The 24,000-nt window shown below is 32.3% G+C and overlaps 1 protein-coding gene across 30 annotated transcripts in view; it reads right to left on the bottom strand.

Moving 5' to 3' along the window:
• Nucleotides 1-24,000, bottom strand: part of LOC122627733 (tropomyosin Per a 7.0102) — a 49,856-nt gene that overhangs the window by 22,433 nt on the left and 3,423 nt on the right. For 11 of the 30 annotated variants that reach the window (XM_043809154.1, XM_043809155.1, XM_043809157.1 and 8 more), the window contains exons 2-4: nt 21,263-21,418; nt 20,813-20,938; nt 808-941 (exon numbers count right to left, since the gene is read on the bottom strand). In XM_043809154.1, the coding sequence (XP_043665089.1) occupies nt 808-941; nt 20,813-20,938; nt 21,263-21,376 (374 nt within the window). In that variant the 5' untranslated portion in view covers nt 21,377-21,418. Of the gene's footprint in view, nt 1-807; nt 942-8,226; nt 8,672-18,104; nt 18,225-18,332; nt 19,469-20,812; nt 20,939-21,262; nt 21,419-24,000 lie in introns of those variants that run through there. The other 19 variants (XM_043809139.1, XM_043809140.1, XM_043809144.1 and 16 more) reach the window with 11 other exon arrangements.

The raw sequence follows: 24,000 nt of genomic DNA, 5'->3' as shown, positions 1-24,000 counted from the left end.
AATTTATAAATAATGCCGATGATTGATGAAGATCGTCTGTTTAATTCATATATCTTTCGTTTTGGAAATATTTTGACATTTTGAATTATTTACAATTGATTTTTCTTTTATAAATAATAGACAAACGGAAAGAATTTCATTAGAGCATCTATATTCATTTATAGAAAAAGTAAATTCTTTTATACGATTTAAGTAATTTTTGGAATAACATAAACGACGAAACACATTTTATAACATTTCAAATAATTTAGACCACTTTCATAATCGTCAGTTCAAAAATATTTTCATAATAAAATATTCGAATTCTAATATAAGAAAAAAATAAATAAATAAGATAAAAATGTTTCGATATTATATCAAACATTATTCATTAACTATCTATGTCAATTGAAATAACAATACGAATAAATAGCATCTCTATCAAGAAATTTAAAGTACTCCAATGTATCGATAATAACTTCATAAACTAATAAATAAACTCAATAAACCAATAATTATCAATTTGTTAACTTAATATCAATAAATTATTAACTAATAAATCAATCAAATCGTGTTAATGAAAAATCTCAATTTCGTTTCAAAATTCAATTTCAAAATATTTATTTTACTTTGGATAATAAAAATTTGGTAACAAAAGATAAAAAAAAAAAAAAAAGAAAGAAAAAGAAAAGGAAAAAAGATGATATCAATACATTGGAACAAAAAAAATCGATGAGATAATAAATCTTTCATCTTTCTTTTTTCGTACTTTTAAAAATTATGTATATCTCGAAAAATAAAAGAATATTTCAAAAATTACTCGCTTACCGTTCGCTTTCGTCTGCTGCTTGAGATGCCTCTGCCAATTTGGCAGTGGCAGTAGCAAGACGTTCCTCGGATCTTTCCAAATCCTCCTCCAATAGTTGGATACGACGATTGAGGGCAGCGACTTCGGATTCAGCCTAGAAAAGAAGTAAAAAAAAAAAAAAAAAAAGAAACAATAAATTAACCACGAATTCGAAATACCAACAATTTTCAAATAATTTCGATTTTATCGATATCAGACAAAACATATACATATTTTTTCTTCTTGTAAGAATTTATAAATAATTTCGATATTATAATTAATATAATATTATATATCTAATATAATAATAAAAATGTCGACTTTATGATGTATATAATTTAAGAGTAAATTAATACTAATCAGACAAGTAACTCTCAAAATCGGTTTCTCGATCGGTAAAATCGAACTGATATATTGATAAATTTATTTGAAGGAAAGAAAAGAACAAGAAGTTAATCAAAAGATCGAAATAATAACAATTTCTAAATAATTTTGTTTTTATCATATATCTAATATTATATTATATAACAACTCTAATTTATAGATATTGATGCGAAGTATAATTTTTCTTTTGAAAAGATTTATAAATAATTTAGATTTAATATTTATATATATATATAATATTATAATTAAACTTAATAAATCTAACAAAATATAACTTTTGTAATAATTTATAAATAAAACTAACTTTATAAAAAAAATATATATATATAATTTAAATCTATTATAATAATAAAAATAATAATAAGTCCCAAAATTGGTTCCTCCGTCGGTAAAATCGATCGAATCCATTAATAAATACATTTATTTGAATGAAAGGAAAAAGAAAAAATAGTAGAACGAATAAAAAAACAGAAAAAGAAATTAAAAAAAAAAAAAAAAAGAAGAAGAAATCACGGATTTTATTTCGTTTCATTGACCGACTTAACGATCACGAATTTCTCTGTTAATTCTTAACGATACGGCACGTGATTAAAGACCATTCCTAACGGACAATATACACGGCACGAAAGAGATCGTCAAGGTCTTTGAGCGCATATCAATGACCTAAGCTGCTTCCTTCGGTTGGTGCGTTACATCAACGAGTTTAATAGCACGACCAGCACATTATTAACTACTACAATCTACTCGACACTTACGACTTTCAAAATATACGTATAAAAATACCTATAAAATATGCATAGATAAGGAAATATACTTATATAAATATTCATATACGTATATTTTGATGATAAAAAGAAGAAAAAAAAAAAAAAAAGTATTTTAATTTACTTAATCAGAATTAATTTCTCCAATTGATTTTAAACAAGAACATTAAACAAACAAATATTAACAATAACTAATAATAATAATAATAATAATAATAGTCGTAATAATAGTACAGGATAGATCAAGATAGTTAAGTGAGTCAAATGTTTCTAAATGATTTTTAATATAGATTACTTTTTTTTTTTTAATGACACTTTAGGCTTACGAAAAAAAAAAAAAGAAAGAAATTAACTCGTAAATAATTTAATTTTTCTTTTTCTTTTTTTTTTTTTTTTTTAATCTAAGAATTTTCTCTGAAGCAATGTAGCACAGTAGTAATGATAGTAGTAATGATAATACACAATACTAATAAAAATAACAATTAATACGATAAGTATAAAACAAAAATAATGAAAAATTAATACAAAAGATCCGTACGAAAGGAGTCAACGACTACTACAAACTTTCTCGCTCTTTTTTTATTCTTTAACTTTCTTTTCTCTATTTTCTTTTTTTTTTTTTTTTTTAATTTAGAAAATTCATCTACGCGATATACGTGACCTCTTTTGTTTTCTTTTTTTTTTTTTTTTACGACTGCACCTGCAACGATTACGCATTGTACTTTGCGATTAAATGGCCTGTCCTAGGACGAACATAGTCTGGCCTTTGTCCTCGATCGTTTTACCTTTGTGCTATGTGAATATGCTTATGTACATACATATATATATATATATACATAGAGAGAGAGAGAGGTATATATAGGTATATATATCCCTATATCGTGCCTATATAAAGGTTACATGTAGATTCAGAGGAAATTGACACGCCCACCCAAGTGAACTCACAATCCGCGTTAATGGCCCTCATGTTTTAACTTTGCTAAAAGGATGTCGAATTTCCGTTCTTAATACGATATTTCCAAAAATAAAACAAACGGAGAAACAAAAAATTGTAATAATAAATAAATAAATAAATGAATGAATGAATGAATGAATGAATGAATCAATAAATAATAATTTGTTAAATCCTTATAAAACAAAAATATATAAACTATTAAAACGATTAAAACGAAGTTTTCATATTGGTGGGTTTATATTTGTAATTTATATTTTATTATATTTATATTTTATTTTTATTTTTTTATATTAATTATATTTTATTTGATAAATAAATCTTCTCTGTTTTTTTTTTTTTTTTTTGATTTTAATAACTAAAAGATTGTATTTATATGAATGACGAGTAAGTATAATAATCGTTAGATAATTTCAAGAATTAATTAAACTTTTTCGTAATTTATTAGACTCGTAATTAAATTTGATGTTTTATCTTATTGGGTCAGATTAATAGTTTCACGATAAAACAAAAAGAGAAATTCGTCGAAAAAGTCTTGAGAAAGTTATTGATTTTAAATATCATCTAGAACCAGTTTTAATTTGACGAGGATTCTGATAAATGTTTCTATGTGACCAAAAGTTTCTAGGCGATTTTAAAAATTAATTATTTCTATTCTCGAGTCTTTTAGACTCGTAACAAGGCTTGCAGTTTTACTATTTGAAAAGAAATATTCTTCTAGACATAGTTATTGATTTGAAATATCATCCAAAAATTTTTGGCCTGTATCCAGTTATAATTCGACGACTCTGATAAATGTTTTTATAGAATACGACTGTGACCAAAAGTTTTTAGGTGATTTTCAAAAATAATTATTCCTATTCTTAATCTTTAGACTATCAATCAGGCTTGTAGTTTTACTATTTGAAAAGAAATATTCTTCCAGAAAGAATTATTGATCTTAAATATCATTTAAAAGCTTTCGGCTCGTATCCAATTATAATTTGTGGACTCGAATAAAGTGCCATCTGACCGAATAAAAATATTTCCTTTATTTTCTGGAATGATGGACGAAGGATATTTTTTTCAGACGGATTTGAAACGGATGTCGTCAGCATGGACGATCGAGCACCTTCCGGAGGAGCGATGACATCCGCCGCTTTTAGAACACGCGCGTTCTCCGTTATGTAAACCACTCGATGTTCTCTCGATGCGTTCTACTCAATCAAAGTTCCCGCCTAATTCAATATTCTCATCGATCGATTCACGTTTCAATGCTGGTCTATCTGGTTCTACGCTGTCTATCGGGAGTGGTTCGAAAATTTATTTCTTTTTTCCCTTTTTTTTTTCTCCCTCGTCTACACTCGTAGACACATTTTTAATTTTTTTTTTTTTTTTTTTTTTTTTTTTTTTTCAATGAAAAGATAAAAAAATTTTCGAGGGAGATTATATTGGAATAAAAATAAATAAATAAATAAATAAATAAATAGGTGAAGATGGAGAGAATCGTATTATAATTAGAATCGATTAATAATAATGTTAATAGTAATAGTAAAATTATACGAGAATATTTTCACCGTGCAATTTTCTTGATATTTTCAATTGTCAAATATACTTGAGAATTTTATTTTTTTTCAGATATCGGAGGAAATTAGTAGTACGAAAAAAAAAATAATTAATAAATAGACTGAGATTATTTGATTGATAAGAAAAAAAGAGAGAGAGAGAGAGAGAGAGAGAAAATGATTTTGCAAACAAACTAAATCACGATTTTATCATTTTTGAGAACAAAAAAAAAAGAATGAAAGAAAATAGATAACATATGGTAACGCAGTTACGTATGTATTTTCATTTTTTATGAACAAAATCGAAATTTTGTTTTTAAGTAAACAAAAATAAATTACATTTGAATGAAAAAAGAAATCCGTGAAAGAAAAAATAAAATAATAAGAAAAAAATATATAAAAACTAAAAAGAAAAAAAAAATGTTATACGAGAAGATGCGGCAGTGCAGTTGGTTGATCAACGACAAAAGCCGTTTAGTGAAGCCTGAACGGATCTCGAGCACGTATCCGTTGGCCTTTAAAATCCATCTACTACGAAGTATTATACTTACATACTTCGTTCTATCTATCTCTTGTAAATGATATTACATATAACATTCGTGAATATCAACGGGAATTATCTTACGATTGTTCTTCGCATCTCTCCTCTCTCTCTCTCGAAAAAAAAAAAGAAAAAGAAAAAATTCAGTCTTATCTTATCTTTCGTTCACAAGGAGTTACGTTATTCACATGAAGATAATAAACGGATGAAACGAATCAAAACTTCTAGAGAGAATCTCTGAGAAGTCTCTGCAGATCATTTTTTCTCCTCTTTTTTATTTTTTTTTTTTTTTTTGCTAATTCTATTACAAAAATATATTTAAGTGGACATGCAATATATCAGATTTCAAACAAATCGAAAATAATTATTATTCATTATTTAGAAATATTATTTACATCGTTAATAGAATATATTTTCAATTCGAAGAAGCGAACGATATTTCTAATCGTCTTTTTTTTTTTTGTTATCATTAAATTTTTAAACAAAGAAACGTTTGTTCGATCATTAAGTTACGATTATATACGATCTTGACGTTAATACGTCATAACATAATATATATCCTTGTTATATTCACTCGAATAACAGGAAGAAAAAGAAGAAGAAGAAGAAGAAGAAGCCGTAGAAAATCTCTATACCCATAAAACGTCGTTTCAAAGTCGATCGATGAAAACGTACTACGCTTCTTTTTCTTTTTTATTTTTTCCTAGGAAATAATCAATGTTCAAACACTTGAAATCGGGCGATGAATAATCGTAAAGAATGAAACTTATCGATTGAAATGTAAAAAATGATTATTTCTAAGAATTCGACGTTACCACTTTGAACGGAACAATAATTTAATCTTTTCTCGCGTACGATAGATAAGATCGAAGAATTTTGAGGTTAGCTTCGTTAAGTTATATACGGATGTACCGTACGAAAGTTACACGTAATTTTCCATAACCTCGTAACGTTCGCGACTATCGCGATATTTTGAGGTTATTATGCGTAAAATTGTGCGTAACAAGGAACGATCGATCGAAATTTTGATTTTAATCGATAATTTCTAAATGAAACAAATGCGAACACCTGCGTTCTTTTTTTTTTTTTGTTCGCGTCACGAAAACGAAAAGAAACAGGGCAATGGTTCCTTAGATTTGCATCTACCTTACCGACGATAGGAAAAATTTTTAACTTTCGAAATTTGATATCCCGTTTATGTTAATAATATCGGATTTAACAACCATGGTTATAGTAACTGATTTTAATTAATCGATTATACTTTTTTTTTTTTTTTTTTTTTTTTTTTTGATAATTTCTATACTCAATTTTTCTTTCTCCTTTTTTCTTCGAATCATGAAACTATAATACTAGGGACTTTTTTTCCTGACCCACCCTTTATATCATCGACATTTCGTCGGTCATTGCATCCACGAAACGAATTTATTAAAATTATCGGAATTGCGTAAAGTGACATTCGGAGGACCTTTCAAATCCAGACTCGATTGGCAATCTATTTCAGTGGTTCTCAAACTCGATGTAAATAAATATTTCTTACGTTTAACAGACACTTTTCCAATTCTAAATGAATGAACGATTTGTTCGACATATAAATCACGTTACATCGGAGGATACAACGACCTCTTCCCCCCTAATTCCTCCTCCCTGCCCATATCTATAGAATTTTTCGATAAAGGAAAGAGAAACTTTCGATAATAGCTCTTCTGAATAATAAATTGTACATGAACTCTTCGTACGAGTAAAAGTACATCCACCCCGATACGTAGGTACGTTCGATAATACCTATCGATCCGCCATATTTTTCTTAGATATCTAAACTAGAACGTCGATATGCAAAACTATTTTAAATAAGAATGAATCATAGTAGTTGAGAAAGATTTCGAGCTGGTTAACCCTTTCCACGATAGAAAAATCTAATTAAACGTATATATATGTGTGTGTGTGTGTGTGTGTGGGTAATTAAATTATATATATATATATATATATATATATATATATATATATATATATATTGAGATATCTAACTTGGAATTTAATTTTTCAGAATCACGTGAAGTCGATAAGATATAAGACGAGAAAGTTAAGAGACGAGTTGACCGATAGATAAAGTAGATTTCTGTTCGATCGACTGAGCGAGAAAGAGAGAGAGGGAATGATGGGAATACTTTTATGATGAAAAAGGAAGGAGAAACGTCGATTCTCGTGCGATCGTGAACGACGAAGGTAGTCGCCAGAGAGAGAGAGAGAGAAAGAGAAAGAGAGAGACAGAAAGAGAAAGAAAGAAAGAAAGAGATAGAAAGATGGATAGATAGAAAGAAAGAGAAAGAAAGAGAAAAAGAAAGAAAGGAGATAGGTGGATGGATAGATAGAAAGAGATAGAAAGAGATAGAAAGAGAGAGAAAGAGTTTGTAATGGCGAGACTGAAGCCGGTCCTTGCCGGTTATCAAGAACGTCTCGAGTGCGTCGAGTCGGCGTGTCTCTCTCTTTTTCTCTGGCGCTGTAGTCGACTCCCTTTAGCTTGAAGGAGAGATCAGAGAGAAAGAGAGAGAGAGAGAGAGAGAGAGAGAGAGAGAGAGAGAGAGAGAGAGAAAGAGAGAGAAGACGACGGTACCCGGCTGACACGATCGATTCCTATCCTCACGCGAATATGCCGGCTCTCGTACGAAGAAACTCGAAAGAACCGAATGGCGTCGGCTTATAACCCCCCTCCCTTTCTAGTTTCTACCTTTTCGATATCGTGAAGTTGAAAAGAGAAAGATAGATAGATAGACAGAGAGAGAAAGAGAGAGAGAACAGATATGAGTGAATAAAAAGAATAAAAATAAAAAGAACAACAACAATAATAATAATAATAATAATAATAATAATAATAATAATAATAATAAAGAACGAAAAAGAGAGAGAGAGAGAGAGAGAGAGAGAAATTCAATAAAAGGACGAAGAAGAGAGCACTGGCCGAGAAACGTGCTCGAGTGTATTACGCGATACACTTATACACACACACACACATATATACACGTATATATATTTCTATAAAATGTATGAAGATAGATAGAGAGAGAAAGAGAGAGAGAAAGAGAGAGAAAACTGGGGTCGCGCGCGAGCGTACTCACGACTCCCTTCTTCTCTCACATATAATACACATATACATATTATACACGCAAATATAGGAACGCGCGCGCGCGCGCGTTCATTTTAGCAGAGCACACACTCACTTCCTCTCGGCGTATAACTTCCACCTGCAGCCGTTTTTGATACTCCTCGCACTCGTCCTTGTACTTCTCCATTTCCTCTTTCGTCTGCCTCATCTTCTTCTTGAGCACGTCGAGAAGGGTGCCCTGTACTTGCGTCGACATGCTGTCGGCCGTGTATGAATACGTAGATACGTATATGTGTCTGGTTTTGTATGTGTGATTATGTGTCTCTCTGTCGTCTGTCTGTCCTTCCGTTCGTCCGTCCGTCCGTTTGAATGACTGACTGACTGACTGACTGACTGACTGATTGAATGACTGACTAACTGGTTACTGTTCGTGGAGCTTCTCGTAACCTCTCTGTCGTCTGTCCTCAATAGAGACACACTAACTAACCAACTACCAACCACCAACCAACTACTAACTAACTAACTAACTAACGACACACACGCGGATCCGTACACACATATACACGCACCATGCACGTATACACGTTAACGAAGAGTGTGCGTGAAGACACGATGAGAAAGAGCGACCGAGCGAAGAAAGGTATATATATATATATATATATATATATATATATATTTGTGTATGTGTGTGATAGAAAGAGATAGAAAAAGTTTCTCCTTCTTGAAAAAAGATGCTCTCGTCACAGACGCACACGCACGCACGCACACACGCACGCACGCGCTGCTACTACTCCTGCTGCTACTGCTACTGCTGCTCTTACTATTACTGTTACTGTACTGTTACTGTTACTGTTACTGTTATGTTACTGCTGCTAATAACAAACTAACGAGAAACAACACCACGAAACAGAATCGAATATTATATCCTTCCAATCTATTATCGTTTCTTTTTTTTTTTCTTTCTGTCTTTCTCGTTTCTTCTTCACACGCACAAAAAGGACAACGATTGACGATTAAAAGACGACTAAGCTACGACGACGATCAACCACCTAACCAACCAACCACCGACCAACCACCAACCACCGCCGACCAACCGACCGACCAACCAACCGACGACGACGACACGACAGCGATGAAGAATAGTACAGACGTTACGAGAGTAAAACGAGGCGGCGCCGCGCGCGTTTCGCCGGATTTTAACGGAACACGAGAACGCCAAGGGAGGGAGAACGACGATCACGACACAACGGCGATGACGACAACGACGACGACGACGACGACGACGACCTGTTAACTTCGCGTCAAAGAAATTACTTTGATATAAAAGTAAAGAGAAAAGGAGAGAGAAAGATAGAGAAATGGAACGAGAGAGAGGGAAAGAGTGCTCGCGAAACAGAGCGTATATCGAATAATGTGCGTCTGTGTCTGTGTCTGTATCTGTGTCTGCTCTGTGGTAAGTATGTGTGTGTGGTCTGTGTGTGTGTATTCGTTCGTCGGTTGGTGTTGCCGGCGTAAGCGCGATCGACTTTTAATACACCGAAAACTTGAACACTGAAGAGGGAAGGAGATAAAGATAGATAGATAAATAGATAGATAGATAGATAGAGATAGGTAGACAGATAGATAGATATATAATCAGCACCGAGCTGTCGCGCACTGACGACGACCACTGGCTCGCTCGTTGCTGTTGACTGGAGAGATCAAGATGGCCGCCCCCGGCCACTCCGCCGGACAACGCGCATGCGCATAACCTTAGCGTAGTAACAGAACAAACCAACGCCGTCGACAAGTAGTCCCTCTTACGTAGTCGTCGTAGTAGTGTTGTGTAGTAGTAATAGTAGTAGTAGTAGTAGTAGAAGAGTAGTGTTGTATTGCGTGTGTGTCGTTATGTAGTGTAGTAATAGTAATAATATAGTAGTAGTAATGTATAGTAAGTGGTGGTAGTAGCGTAGTAATCGTTCTCGCCTTTACCGCTACGCTGCTCGAGAATCCTTCTTCCTCGTTTCTTCTTTTATTTTTCTTTCTTCCTTCTTTTCTTTTTCCTTTTCTTTTTTTTTTTTTTATGACCGTGCTATTTTGTTAAAGATAAGTCTTTTTCTTTCTCTCTCTTTCATATACATACACAGCTCTGTGTGTATATGTATATATATATATATATATATTTAACCTATCTCTCTCATATACACGCCATATTATATCTATTTCTCTCTCTCTCTCTCTCTCTCTCTCTTTCTTTATATATACACATATTCTTTCTCTCAGTATTATCTTTTTTATTTTTGTCCTATGAAAAATCGTTGAACGTGCAAAAAACTTTTCTCTTTCTGTCTGGAGTTACTCTCTCTCTCTCTCTCTCTCTCTCTTTCTCTTTCTCTCTCTCTCTCTTTTCTGTTCTCTTGCCTCTCTCGCTCTCGCTAGGAGGGGCGAACTCGAAGTATTGCTACGCCGATCGACGTGTCGCCGCGCGCGCAAAACTATCTACTCCCGGAAATACCGCGCCCGCGAGACCGAGCGCGCCCAACCGTTTGAATTGGCTCATCGAATAATCTTCATGCCTCGTCTTCCGGTTTCTATTTTTCTAGATTTTATTTTGTTTTACTTTTTTATTTCCTTTCCTTTTTACCGTTCTTTTTTTTCCCAACAAATTCCAAATCGATATATTACTATAATATTATGTAAAGATTATTATGTAAAGAAATTCAATTCGATTATTTTCTTTCGTAATTATATATTATTATTATTATTATTATTATTATTATTATTATTATTGTTATTATTATTATTATTATTATTATTGCTATTGTTAATCTTAATATCGTTATAATATATGAACCATTGTTCCATTCGAATCAAATTTTATTATTGCGTTATATACTATCAATTATTTTAGATTTTTCAATTAACAATAATTATCAAAATGTCAACGTCATCAGAATTATCTTCTATATATTTATTTATCTTCCTCCTTTATAATTTATTTATTGTTAGATTGAATCGCAACGTTCGCGATTTCTATTATTCTATTATTGATTTTTAGTAGAAAATTTCATCGATAGAAAATTTTTTTTCGAATATTCCCGCCACTCTTTATACGTTACTTGATAACCCGTAATCTCGTACGATCGAGAGTGGCAAACAAGTGAAATGATTAACTTTGAAACTCTTACTAGGAAATACGGTAACCGGTTCGCGCATAGGTCGAATACTTTTCTAGAATATGACGATTATATGGTGGAATGGTGAGGGGAGGGGGTGGGTGAGGGGCAGGGAACAGAAGGGGAGGTAAAAAAGAATGTCTCGCGGATTAATAACAAACGCGATCTTACGTAAATGATTATTTTCGCGTAATCGTGACACTGAGAGATAGATATAAACGAATCCACGTTGGAAAACCGGTTTTGTTACTCTGAACGAAATATTACGGCACATTTGTATTACACACACATACACACACACACACACATAAAAGGTCTGTCATTTTCATCGATCGAAGGGACGGTTCATTTCACTAAAATAAGAAGAAAACTAAAAGAAATTGACGAGCTCGATGGAAAAAAGAAAAAAAAAAAAAACAAAGAAATTGAAATCATTGTACGATAACTCTTAAAAAAAAAAAAGAAAAATAGAGATGAGTCGAATAAACGGATTGAAAAGTCTATAGATTAAAAGTTCGATTAAAAGTTCCTAGATTGTTTCAAAAATCAATTAATCTTTTCCGAAACGTTTGGAATTAATTTATTTTTTCTTTTTCTATTAGATTGTAAAATCGTAAAAGAAATAATTATCGCAAGGCTATAATTGATCAGGAGAAGTTAGCGAGCTAGGGATTTTTGTTTTCAGCTAGGAACTTTTGATCGTATCATGAAATCTTTGAGGAATAAAAAATTACGTGTTTACGCTCGTCTCTCATAAATTTTCTCATATTTAGAATACAACTTATTTAGAATACAACTTGTGATTTTTGATCGAAAAAAGTTTGAGGTCGATCGTTGATTAAAAAATATCGATTAAGAGGAGTACGTCGCGTGGCTTTAGTTAAAGGATTTACACGAAATGTTATCGCAAAATTTTTTTCTTCTCTCTCTCTCTCTCTCTCTCTCTCTCTCTCTCTCTCTCTCTCTCTTTATTTTTTTTTTCTTGAAACGCTTAAGATGGAACTTTAAGGCTGCTTGTTGTGTCGCAGAGTATCGAGATATATGGAACGTTAATGGTGGGAGGTAAGCAAAAGAGTTCTCTCGGTCATCGTCTAACTCCATTAAGCTCGTCAACCTACTTAGGAAGTTAAATTGACACGAGCGTGAATATGACGGCTTTAAAATACGAATCCTGGGGATGATGGGAATATATAATCGTCGAATTATATTCTATCGATCTTGTTGCGTCAGCTTGTTCTATTATAAAATTAAATTGTGAAACATACGTTTATAACAAGAGAATAAAAAAAAAAAAAAAATAACACGAAGAAAAATTTTTTAAATTAATAACGTATAAATTCATACGAAGAAAAAACGGAAAAAAAGAAAAGAAAAAATTGTAATAAAGCGTGACAAATTGTTATCTTTACTCGATTACAAAATTCAATTATGAAAGAAAAAAGAAATGAAAGTGAAAAGATTAATTATGTATAAATATATATATATATATATATATATATATATATATATATATAAATGAATCGATAAATTGAAATGAAATTTCTGTTTGACCTCTGTATCGATAATCGATTCGTATTTTTATCGTTAGTGGAATACTAATCGATCGTGAGTCGACTCGAAGAATCGATTGAAACTTTTGAATAATGATAATTCATGCACCACGTCGATTTAATAACGTCAACCAACCACCCCGATTAAAGAAAGAACACGGTGTAAACTTTAAAAGGAATGTTTCTTTCAATTTGGTATGACGCACGTTTGAACGTCATCGACGAGGAACGTCGAGAGCATCGTGATAATAACTCTATATTCGCACATGAATCGATATAAAACGAAGATAAAATTCCTTTTATAGTTTAATAAAATTAACATTCTTTTCTGTCTTAATATATATATATATATATATATATATATATATATATAGTTACACATATATATTAATTATATACAATAATATATATAACATATAATATATATATAATATATATATTATATATATTGTATATATAATATTATATAATCATACAGTATTGTTATATTAATATTATACTAAATATTAATATAATCAAATAAATTAATAAATTTTGTATATATATATATATATAATTGATTGAAATAATAGTAAACAATGGGCGACATAAAAAATCCTAATATTTGATATTTTTCATTTACTTGGTATTTTAGGATTTACTAAACCCTGGCATATGTGATCTCAATGATAAAAACGCTTCGTCGAAAATTTAATGGTGAAAAAGATAAAAAAAAAATAAAATAAAATGAAACAAAAAATAGAAAAAGAACAAAAAGGAGAAAAAAGAAATATTTACTCTTCGAAAATTTTATCGATCATTCGAATTCTTTCCGCCGGTTGTTATTAAGCGTTACAAAGCTCGCGACAAATGTCTTACTAATCTTGAGAAACCTTATATACAAACTTCGTTGTTCTATTTCGTAGCACGTACTACGTGCAGTCTTTTCTTTTTTTTTTTTTTTTTTCTTTTCTATGAACCTAATCTTCACTTTGCACTAATTTATTAGAAATAATGAAACGAGAACCTTTTGTACATATTATAAAAAAAAAAAAACCGTAAAGAAAAAAATTATTAAAAGTTTAATTCAATAAATAAAATGATATACCCTTAAAAAAAAATATATATATATATACATATATACGTATATATATATATATATTTATGTATTTAAGGAATACATCTTTAAAAAAAAATTTATGAACAATATAAATCGACGAACGAAAAATTTGTATGTTGAAAAAAGAAAAGAAAAGAAAAAAAAAAAAAAAAAAAAAATTATGAAGAAACTAGATTAACGAACGACGAATTTTTATGTTAAAATACGTATATACGTATATAATATTCGAATAATTGGGAGTGGTCATTGGCATATCAACGTTATAAGAAGATTATCACCGTATTAACATTTTATGTTAGGTTGTAATTTGTTATGTCACATCCGTTGTACGGTACTTGTCGTCATGCTCGGGTACTTTTTACTTTTCTGTCTCTCTCTCTCTCTCTCTCTCTCTCTCTCTCTCTCTCTCTCTCTCTCTCTCTCTCTTCCTCTCTCTTTTTCTCTCTGAATGTAAAAAGAGGAGAAACTGATAATAGCAACAGTGACGAGATAATAATCAGCGTTGTATTAAATTTGTTTTATAATAATGTCAGCAACTATTCTTTTCTCTTTTTATTTCTTTTCTTTTCTGATAAATTTCTGATAAATCTGTAATAAAAGATTTACAGTAAATTATTTATTACGATTTTTTATTCTTAAAACATATTCTAATCTTCAAATAAGAATCGATGACGCATATTCGAAATAATGTTCGTAACAAAGTTGCTGATACTGAGAATGTTAACGTAGCAACGAGCGTGACGAAGTAAGGGAGACGAAATTTCAAGGATGTTGTCCCTTCGTGGAACTTTTAACGTTTTATTTCGTTGAAGGGAACATAACCTCCAAAGCGTGCAAGGTCAATAAAGATTAGATGAACGGTCATCAACTATCCTATTACGTTTTTGAAACATTATATATATATATATATTTATTTATTTATAGGGTGAATCAAATGTCCCTAAATGATTATAAAAATTAATTATCATTTTTTTTTTAGATTTTTAAGTTTCGCAGTTAGGCTTGTAATCTTATAATTTGAAAAAAAATAGTTGTAGTAATAATAATAATAATAATAATAATATTAATAAAAAAACAAATCCTAAAAAGTATAAAAAAATGTTAATTAATTTTTAAAATCACTTCGAAGGAACATTCGATTAATTTAGAAACATTAGATGCAACCCAGACGCAACCTAGTATCTACTATATATTTAACATTTTCAATACCTATTGTAATCCTTTCCGTTGATTATCGATTTAATTTTATCACCTACCCGTATCATTATTCTCTGACGTGACATATCAATAACGTCGTACTAACATCCAACGATCTACTTACATCTAAAAAATATATTCGTTTTGTCACCATTTCTTTCTTTTTTTCTTTTCTTTTTTTTTTTTTTTTATAATTCTAAATCTTACAATTATCTTATTACAACGAAATTTAAGAAACTATGACAAACGATTGTATCTTATAATTATCACCAAAAAAGATAATCACAATTAAAGTGATCGATATTGAAGATAAAACAATTAACTTTCTAATCTCAAATAATCCTGAACACGTAAAACACGAACACGTGTGATAGAGGATTAATAACGATAGTATATTATGATTAATTAATAAAAAAAAAAAAAAAAAAAAAAACGATTACAATTATACAAAGTGATTGGATTTATAAAGGAAAAACAATTTCCATCTCAGCTTCAAATAAACGTGAAGACGTGAAACGGAAATGTGCGATAAAGGAAAGTTTTAAAAATTCAATAAAAAAAAAATATATATATATATATATATATATATATATATATAAACACATGAGAGTTTGAGATCTCTTAGGATTAGTCAGAGCCATACAAAGGTCGTCGTGCTGGTCTATCTTAAAACAATGTAAAGAGAGAAAAAGAAAAAGAATTTATAGTGCATGTTCGAAATTCTTTCTCTTATTCAAAAGGAATTTATATTTTCTTGCAGGAGATACGAAATAGAAAGAGAGAGAGAGATAAAGAGAGAGAGAGAGAGAGAGAGAGAGAGAGAGAGAGAGAGAGAGAGAGAGAGAATGTACATACGCATATATATGTATGTACATATATATGTTTATGTAAAATAGGCACACGTATGAAAGAAGATGACGTTTAAGAAAATTTATTCCTGAACGCGTTCCGGGTGGTTCGCTTACGCAAGCAAGCAAAAGACTCCCCCGACATTCCGCTCAACCCCCCCTCACCACCCTCACAGCCGCTAACACTACTCACCCCCAACATCCCCCACCTACCCTCTCTTTCTCTACTCTCAAGGAGTTCCAAATAAAAAAGACGCAAGACGGCTGGATGCGCGGCTTATTTTTAGATCATATGCCAAGGAGAAAGAGAGAGAGAGAGAGAGAGAGAGAGAAAGAGAGAGAGAGAGAGAGAGAGAGAGAACATGTGTTTGGCTAACACTGTGCAAGATGCAAGACTTGCTCGCTTGCTCGCTTGCTTGCTTGATTCGACGTTGTTACCAAAAAAAGAATCGTCCGTTTGCTGCTACGCCATGTTTGTTATTCTTCCAGTCCCTTTTTGAAAGTAAAATAAAAAAGAAAAAACAGAACAAGAAAACTGGATGGACCGAAGTTTACTTTGATAGGTCCTTTGATTTAAAAAAAACGCGTTGATTAAAATCATTTAATTGAATTAAAGAAGACAATTTTAGTCCCATGATTTAAACGCTTAAAAAAACAAAGAGAAAATTAAAAACAAAAAAAAAAATGTTAACTTGAAATAATTTTCCGAAAGACTTATTTAATTAATAGGAATATTTCAATCGATTATATGATCAAAAAGAATCATAATATCCTCTGGTCTTTTCCGGTTAATCTGTTATTTTCGATCGCGGTACTACAAACTTATGAATTTTTTCGACGATCTGTGGAAAAAAAGAAATAAAGAAAGTAAAGAGAGAGAGAGAGAGAGAGAGAGAGAGAGAGAGAGAGAGAGAGAGAGAGAGAGAGAGAAAGAGAACAAAAAAATAAATGTCTCGAAATGTTTCGAAACGTTTCGGATTAAATTGATCCGTGGAAAATTGTCATCTGGAGAGAATTTTTTAGTTCGAATCTCTGGTATTCGTATGTATATTTATAAGAATTTTTTTTCGACATTAACGACCGAGTCGCCATCTGTCGTAAGTTTCGTGGTACTCATTCTTCTCGCAAAAGATTAAATCCATCATTAATTCATGCTATAAAAGTTCCACTTTCATTTTCTTTCTCTCTTTTTTTTCCTTCTTTTTTTCTCGTTTCACTTTTTATCTCTTTTTTTTTATTTATTTTTTTCTCGTTTCACTCTTTATCTCCTCTTTTTTTCGCGTACGAAACGAGATTAGAAAATGGCTGCCAATCAAATTTTCATATTTCGTGATTCGAATGGTAATCTTCGGTAAAATTCGGACGATACTTTCTTTCTCTCTCTCTCTCTCTCTCTCTCTCTCTCTCTCTCTCTCTCTCTCTTTCTGCGAAATATCATCCATTTTTTTCAAGAGATACGACTAGTCGAAGAGATTATTACGTCAGTGTAAAGAAGTTCTTATTATAATTCTATTATAGCCGGTGTTGGTTTTTAAAATGAAGATGAAAAATGGCGTACATTTTGTCGTTCTTGTTTGGATTCGTTAAAACGAAGTTCTCATTTTTTGTTTTACTTTATGAAATACCTCGTAAATCAATCTCAGTGAAACGAGGTATTAAAAATGTTTTCTTACTATTCTTTCGTACGATTAATTTTTGCTTCGTAATTCACGTAATAATAATAATTATTACTATTATTATCATTATCGTTTTAGTCGAACGATTTGAACTTTGCACGAGAGAACGATGAGCATTATTTTGCGTCATCTTTTTTGATACCATTCGAATATAATCTGACACGGATTATATATATATATATATATATATATATATATATATACACATACACACACACACACACATACAATGAGTATCGTTCGAAACAGTACGTATAAATAGAGTAGGAGCAAATATAGCGAGGTTTCAAATAGACAAAATACGTGGTCACGTAATCGACGCCTACACCGACCGCCATATTAAATAAATTAAAGAAGAATTAATCTTCCACGAGGAATATATATAAATATGTGTGATTATGAATTTTCAATAAATAAAATATTAGAGTGAGAAAAAGAGAAAAAGAGAGAAAGAAAGAACGATGGCGGTTCGAAAGGTCGATCAAATATTTATTCGGGTTGATTTTTAGGAAGACTACGAGCTTTGTTTGTCCCGTTTGATCGTCAAGGCTGTTCTAACGTGACGCAATCTCCAACAAGGTCACATTCCTGTCGTATGGGTTGGACAATGAGGAAAAAAGAAAGAAAAAAAGGAGAAAAGAGATGAAAAAAAAAAAAAGAAAGAAATATAAGAAATTAAAATAATGACCAACTGACCCGTTTCAGCTGATTGCCCATGATATTTTGTAATTCGTTCCTAATCAGACTGAACTTCATCATGGTGTCGCTGGAGAATATAGAACAGCCAAACGCTAATCCAGGATAATCGGCGCATCTCTTTCGTCTTCTGGCTTCTCTTTCGGCTTGTACTTCGGCCCTTTCGCTTGGACACCTTAATTTTGCCAATTCGGCTAATTCGGGATCTTCCTCGACGTTGGTAGACTCGTCGTCGGAATTACCATCCCCGCGAGCCCTCGCGACCGCGTGCTCGGGCTCGTCGTATATATCAAAGAAATATTTATCCTTCGTTTCTAAATGATCGTATTCCTGATAATTCGCATTTTCCTTTCCCAAACGAAACTCGTCGAATATCTTATCGATATTATCGTTAATTTCCTCTTTAATCCCAGTGACATTACGCTGCGCGTCCCAAGCACGTGGCGAAACGAGCGTTTGAATTTCCCGCTTAGTTAAACCACCCTTCTCGTAAACCTTCAAATCTTTATTTCTCCTAGGAGCAATCTCGTTTATCTTCTCGTCTTTATCGTCGTAACCAAAGTCGTAGTCGTCGTCGATTTTATCGTCGTTTCGATTTTCTATTAAATCAACGTCCAGGCTACACTGCGCGAGCCTCTGTCGGACGTTCAAATTCTCCTTGTTTTCGTATTTCTCATCGGTCGTTTTTGCAATCGTTGTTTCGGGAATTGTTGTCATCTGGGTGGCTGTTGATGTTGCTGCTGTCGTCGTTGTTTTCTTTGACTTGACATCTTCTTTATTATTAGCTTCGATTCTTCTCGACAAGGAATCGCGTAACCAATGGGAGCCCAACGACGTTGGTTGCTCTTGTAAGACATCATCGAGGACATTGTTATTATTGTTGTTGCTGTTATCGTTATTGTTATTAGGATTATTGTTGTTTGCTGTTGTTGTTATTGTTGTTGTTGTTGTTGTTGTTGTTGTTGTTGTACCGGCAGGGCCACACTGCGCGGGTCCTCTGCCGGATACCTCGAAACGTCTACGCGTCGAGTGACGCGGATGATGCTGATGACCGCGACGTCTCGCGGTCGACGCCGGCGAATGTTCCATGATCGTGATGATCCTGGACGAAACATGCACCAGATTAACCAACGTATTACTACGACGACGACGACGACGACGACTAAGACGACGGCGGCGACGACGACGACAACGATGACGACGATGACGACGGCAAAAACGACGACGACGACGACGACGACGAATCAACGATTGTTGTTGTTATTATTATTATTATTATTATTATTACTATTATTACTATTATTATTATTGCTCTTGTTGTTGTTATTATTATTATTATTATTATTATTATTATTATTATTATTATCGACGAATTTAAGGCGAGTTACTCCGACGAGTTAATATAGTAAAACGACGAGCGACGTTTAATCGGGAATTATTTTTTCGTCGTTAATTACGAAAAGAGGAGAAAAATCGTGTCTTTCCTTAGCAGCAGCGCGCGCGCTACTTTGCGACGTGTCGTCGTGCTGAGCTGCACTCACGTCTTGATTCTCTCTCTCTCTCTCTCTCTCTCTCTCTCTCTCTCTCGCTCTCGTCTTTCTATATCTATCTCGCTCGCTCGCTCACCGCATAAGCCCTACCGCCATCTTGTCTGTCACTGGCTCTCTCGCGCGACACGTTTCTGCAGTCGCGCCGTTCACCACGCAAAGTTACTCCCCACCCCGTCTCTCATTTTCTCACAATATCCATCTCTCTTTCTCTCTTTCTCCATCATGCTCTTTACGATCTTTACGCCATCTATGAAACACTTCGTCCCCCTCCCCTAACTCTCTTCTATCCCACCTCTTCACGAACAAGACTACAATTCGGGTTAACCCCTCCCTTACCTACCGATCGTCCTACCTAACCTCCCGCCCACCCACCCACCAACGACGCGATACCGACGAATCCTCACGAACTTCGCCGAAACAAACATCCGACGACGTTCGTGCGCGATTTCTAAACACGAACTGCCTTCAACGCGATGGAAGAGAGCTCTATCTCTCTCTCTCTCTCTCTCTCTCTCTCTCTCTCTCTTTCTTTTTCTTTTTCTTTCTCTCTCTTTCTTGCGAACGTCGAATATCACGAGTTATCTATCAAAGCGACATCTACATTATTCGGGACAAAGCACTAGTCGGCAAAGGCTAGCAGCGCTAGCAGCGCCAACTGACGGCACTAATCCTATTTCGCTGCCCGCCATTTTTCGAATTTTCACATATGTTTTCTTTTACGTAGTAATTTCCTAATAATATGTATATATATATATATATATATATATATATATATGTATATATCTATATATTTTTTTCTCCTTTAATTTTGTATTATTTTTGCGTTATCTATCGGAGATCCACTTCTTTTTCTTTTTCTTTATTCCACACGATAACCAACGTTGGGACTTGCTCGATCTTCGAAAATCGAGTATTGCAAAGTGTACTTACGTTTTGTAGGGCCTTATCTTTCTCTTCCAATTTTGCGTTAACCTGCATAAGAGCTTCCTGGGTCTGATCGAGATCGTTCTCGATAGTCTGGATCTTTTTTTGTAATGCACGTGCCTCTTCCTCGGCCTACACGAATAACGGTAAGGATTACTATCGTCAATTCGATAAATCTATTTTAATCCGTTCGAGTGCATATGTTCATAATTAAAAGAAAAAAAAAAAAGAGAGAAAAAAAGAGATATAAATAAATAAAAAAAGAAAATAAAAAAGATAGAAAGAAACAACAAGTTTTAAATAGCAATCGGATTATTAAAGCAGCCACGTCGTTGAAATTATATTTTCTTGTTTTTTTTTTTTTTATTTTCTTTTTCGTTCTTTTATTTATTTATTTTTTTTGTTATCTTATCTCAAGGATCAATATTAATTAGCAGATTTCACGAGAATACTAGCCTTCTCGGCACGCGCATTGGCATCGCGAGCCTGTTGCTCGCAGAGCAAGGCGCGATCCATCGCGTTGTCCTTCTCCAACTTCATTCCCTGCATCTTCTTCTTGATCGCGTCCATGATGCTGCTTTTGTTGCTTCACTCGTTGGTCACGAAAAATATCTGCTTTGAAAGATAAAATATTATTTGATTATTTACAAATTATTTACAATCCTAATAATCATATGTATATACATATCTGTCTCCTCTTATATCTTTAGTTAATAATATAAACATATATTTATATCATATTATCGGTGCAAATTATATATTATAAAATTAATATATATATATATATATCTCAAAAAAAAAAAAAAAAAGAAAAAGAAAAAGATAAATTGAACGGTCGATCGACAGACAAAAAAAAAATAATCTCCAACAAAAGTATATCCTTCCTGGTCCTCAATCATTTCTACTATTTTCACCATAGAACTTACAAAACATAAATAGTATAATAATCAACGTGGATACAATACGTATGAAGGAAATTTTATCGAAATCTGGAACGTACGCCGTGAATCGATGTGTATAATTAGCGGAGTAATGTTATACACAACGCCCAAACTCGTATCTTCTATTAATAGATCAAACACGCATTAGAACTCGATAGAAGTATAGCTTAAACGTTGTTGTTGTTGTTCCCTTTTCCTTCTTCTTCTTCTTCTTCTTCTTCTTCTTCTTCTTCTTTTTCTTCTCTATTATTTCTTCTAAGAAAAATTTCTCTAATTTCGAAATGAACGAGAAAATTTCGAAAGTTCCAAGTCGAAGTTCTGTGTTTGTTTGATTGGTTGGTTGATTGGTTGATTGGTTGATTGGTTGGTTGGTTGTTTGGTTGGTTGCTTGTACGGTTGCTGGGGCTCCAGAGAGCTATGGTATGCGCGTCGTCGTCCTCAGGAGCGTTCAGGAGGAGAGGAAAATAAAAGTCAGTCGCGGCCGCATTCAGGTTTTATCCGATCGTTTCTCCGAGCTCCACCGAGCGAGCGAGCGAGCTTAAGCGGCCAGTAATCGACGTGCCCGCAAAGAAACCCTCTCTTCCACTTCTACGATCCTAGTCCTTCCCCTTTTCCTCCTTCTCTTCCTTTTCTAGCTTCCCCTTGTCTTTCTTCTTTCGCTACGGTTTTTCTATGTGTGTGTGTGTGTGTGTGTGTGTGTGTGTGTGTGTGTGTGTGTGTATGTGTATGAATGTATATATATATTTTTTTTCTTTTTCTTTTCTTTCCTATTTTTCTTTCACCTGCTTTCTAGATTTTAATATACATGTTATAATTTTATTTTAAATATAGTTTTTTTTTTTAATTTATTTAAATATATATATTTATGTGAGTATGTATATTTCTTTTTATATTTATTATTGTATATTTATAATAATAATAATATAGTATATTTATAGTAATTATATTATGATTATTAATAATTATTATTTGAAAACGAAATAATATATATATATATGTGTGTGTGTGTGTATTTTAATATACGATTTGATATTAATATTAATACGTTAAATTATACAGGATGGATTAAAAGTTTCTTTTGATCAAATAAAGATCAAGTAAAAATCAACAAAAGATTCTTTAAAAATCCTTTCCTAAGTTAATTCTTGTACAAATTCTAAAATATAAAGTCGTAAAAAACTCGTAAAAAACTCGTAAAAACTGTAATTTCAATTATTATATTTGAAAAATTCAACTTGACGATATTTGCGATCACCCTGCATAAAATTTTATTTTCATACGAAGAAAATATATGTACGATAACAGCAAGGAATCATAAAAAAAGAAAAAAAAAAAAAGAAAAAAAAAAGAAGAAACAGAAACAGAAAAAAGAATGAAAGAACAGTCACGTTTAATTTCTTTCATCGATTTTTGTTTTCTTTACGGAGAGTCTAAGAGAAGGAGAGTCATAAAAATATTTATAACACCTAACAAAACTATATATATATATATATATATATATATATATATATATATATATATAATTCATTCTAAATCGCGTGGTTGCTAATTTAATTGGTATTCCGATTGGGCAGATATTCGATTTAATTATTTTCACGTACGATTAATTTGAATATTCGTCGTAGTTGAAAGACCTCGTTATAATTATACTCATAATCTGATAAGACTTGATATCTCTGCAAATAAATTTGGTTTCTTTCTTTCTATCTCTCTCCCTCTCTCTTCATATTATCAGCCATTCCGAAACTAGTTCTCACGAAACTAGCGAACTATATATATATATATATATATATATATATATATATATATATATATATAGACGTACATACGCAGACACACACACACAAATATATATATATATATTTGCATCATTCATAGCGTATTTTTAAACTTGGTAACGGCCGTGTTCCTCGCTCTCGAATATCGCGTTCCTGCTTTCGAAGCGAGCTCTCGTTCGCGCGCGGAACGCGTACATACATTGGCGTATCACGCGATAGATCTCTCTATCTCTCTCTCTGTCTTTATCTATCTTTCTTTACTCTGCTCTCGTGCTAAACAGAGCACAATCTTTTCCTCGTATATATCGTACTACTCCAATTCTACGATCATTAACATCATTATTAATATATCGAATCGAGAGGGCGCTTCTTTAAACTATTTGTTCGTTGCATAATTTTTTTCTTTCTTTTTTTTTTTTTCTCTAATTCGTTCGTTCTTTTTTCTTCGCTCTTTCTTTTTTCTTTTTCTTTTTTT

The sequence above is a fragment of the Vespula pensylvanica genome, chromosome 3 (genome assembly GCF_014466175.1).
Source record: "Vespula pensylvanica isolate Volc-1 chromosome 3, ASM1446617v1, whole genome shotgun sequence".
In the NCBI taxonomy this organism is placed as follows: domain Eukaryota; kingdom Metazoa; phylum Arthropoda; class Insecta; order Hymenoptera; family Vespidae; genus Vespula; species Vespula pensylvanica.
Note: the sequence above shows the minus strand (reverse complement) of the source record. Positions and strands in the feature narration are given on the sequence as shown.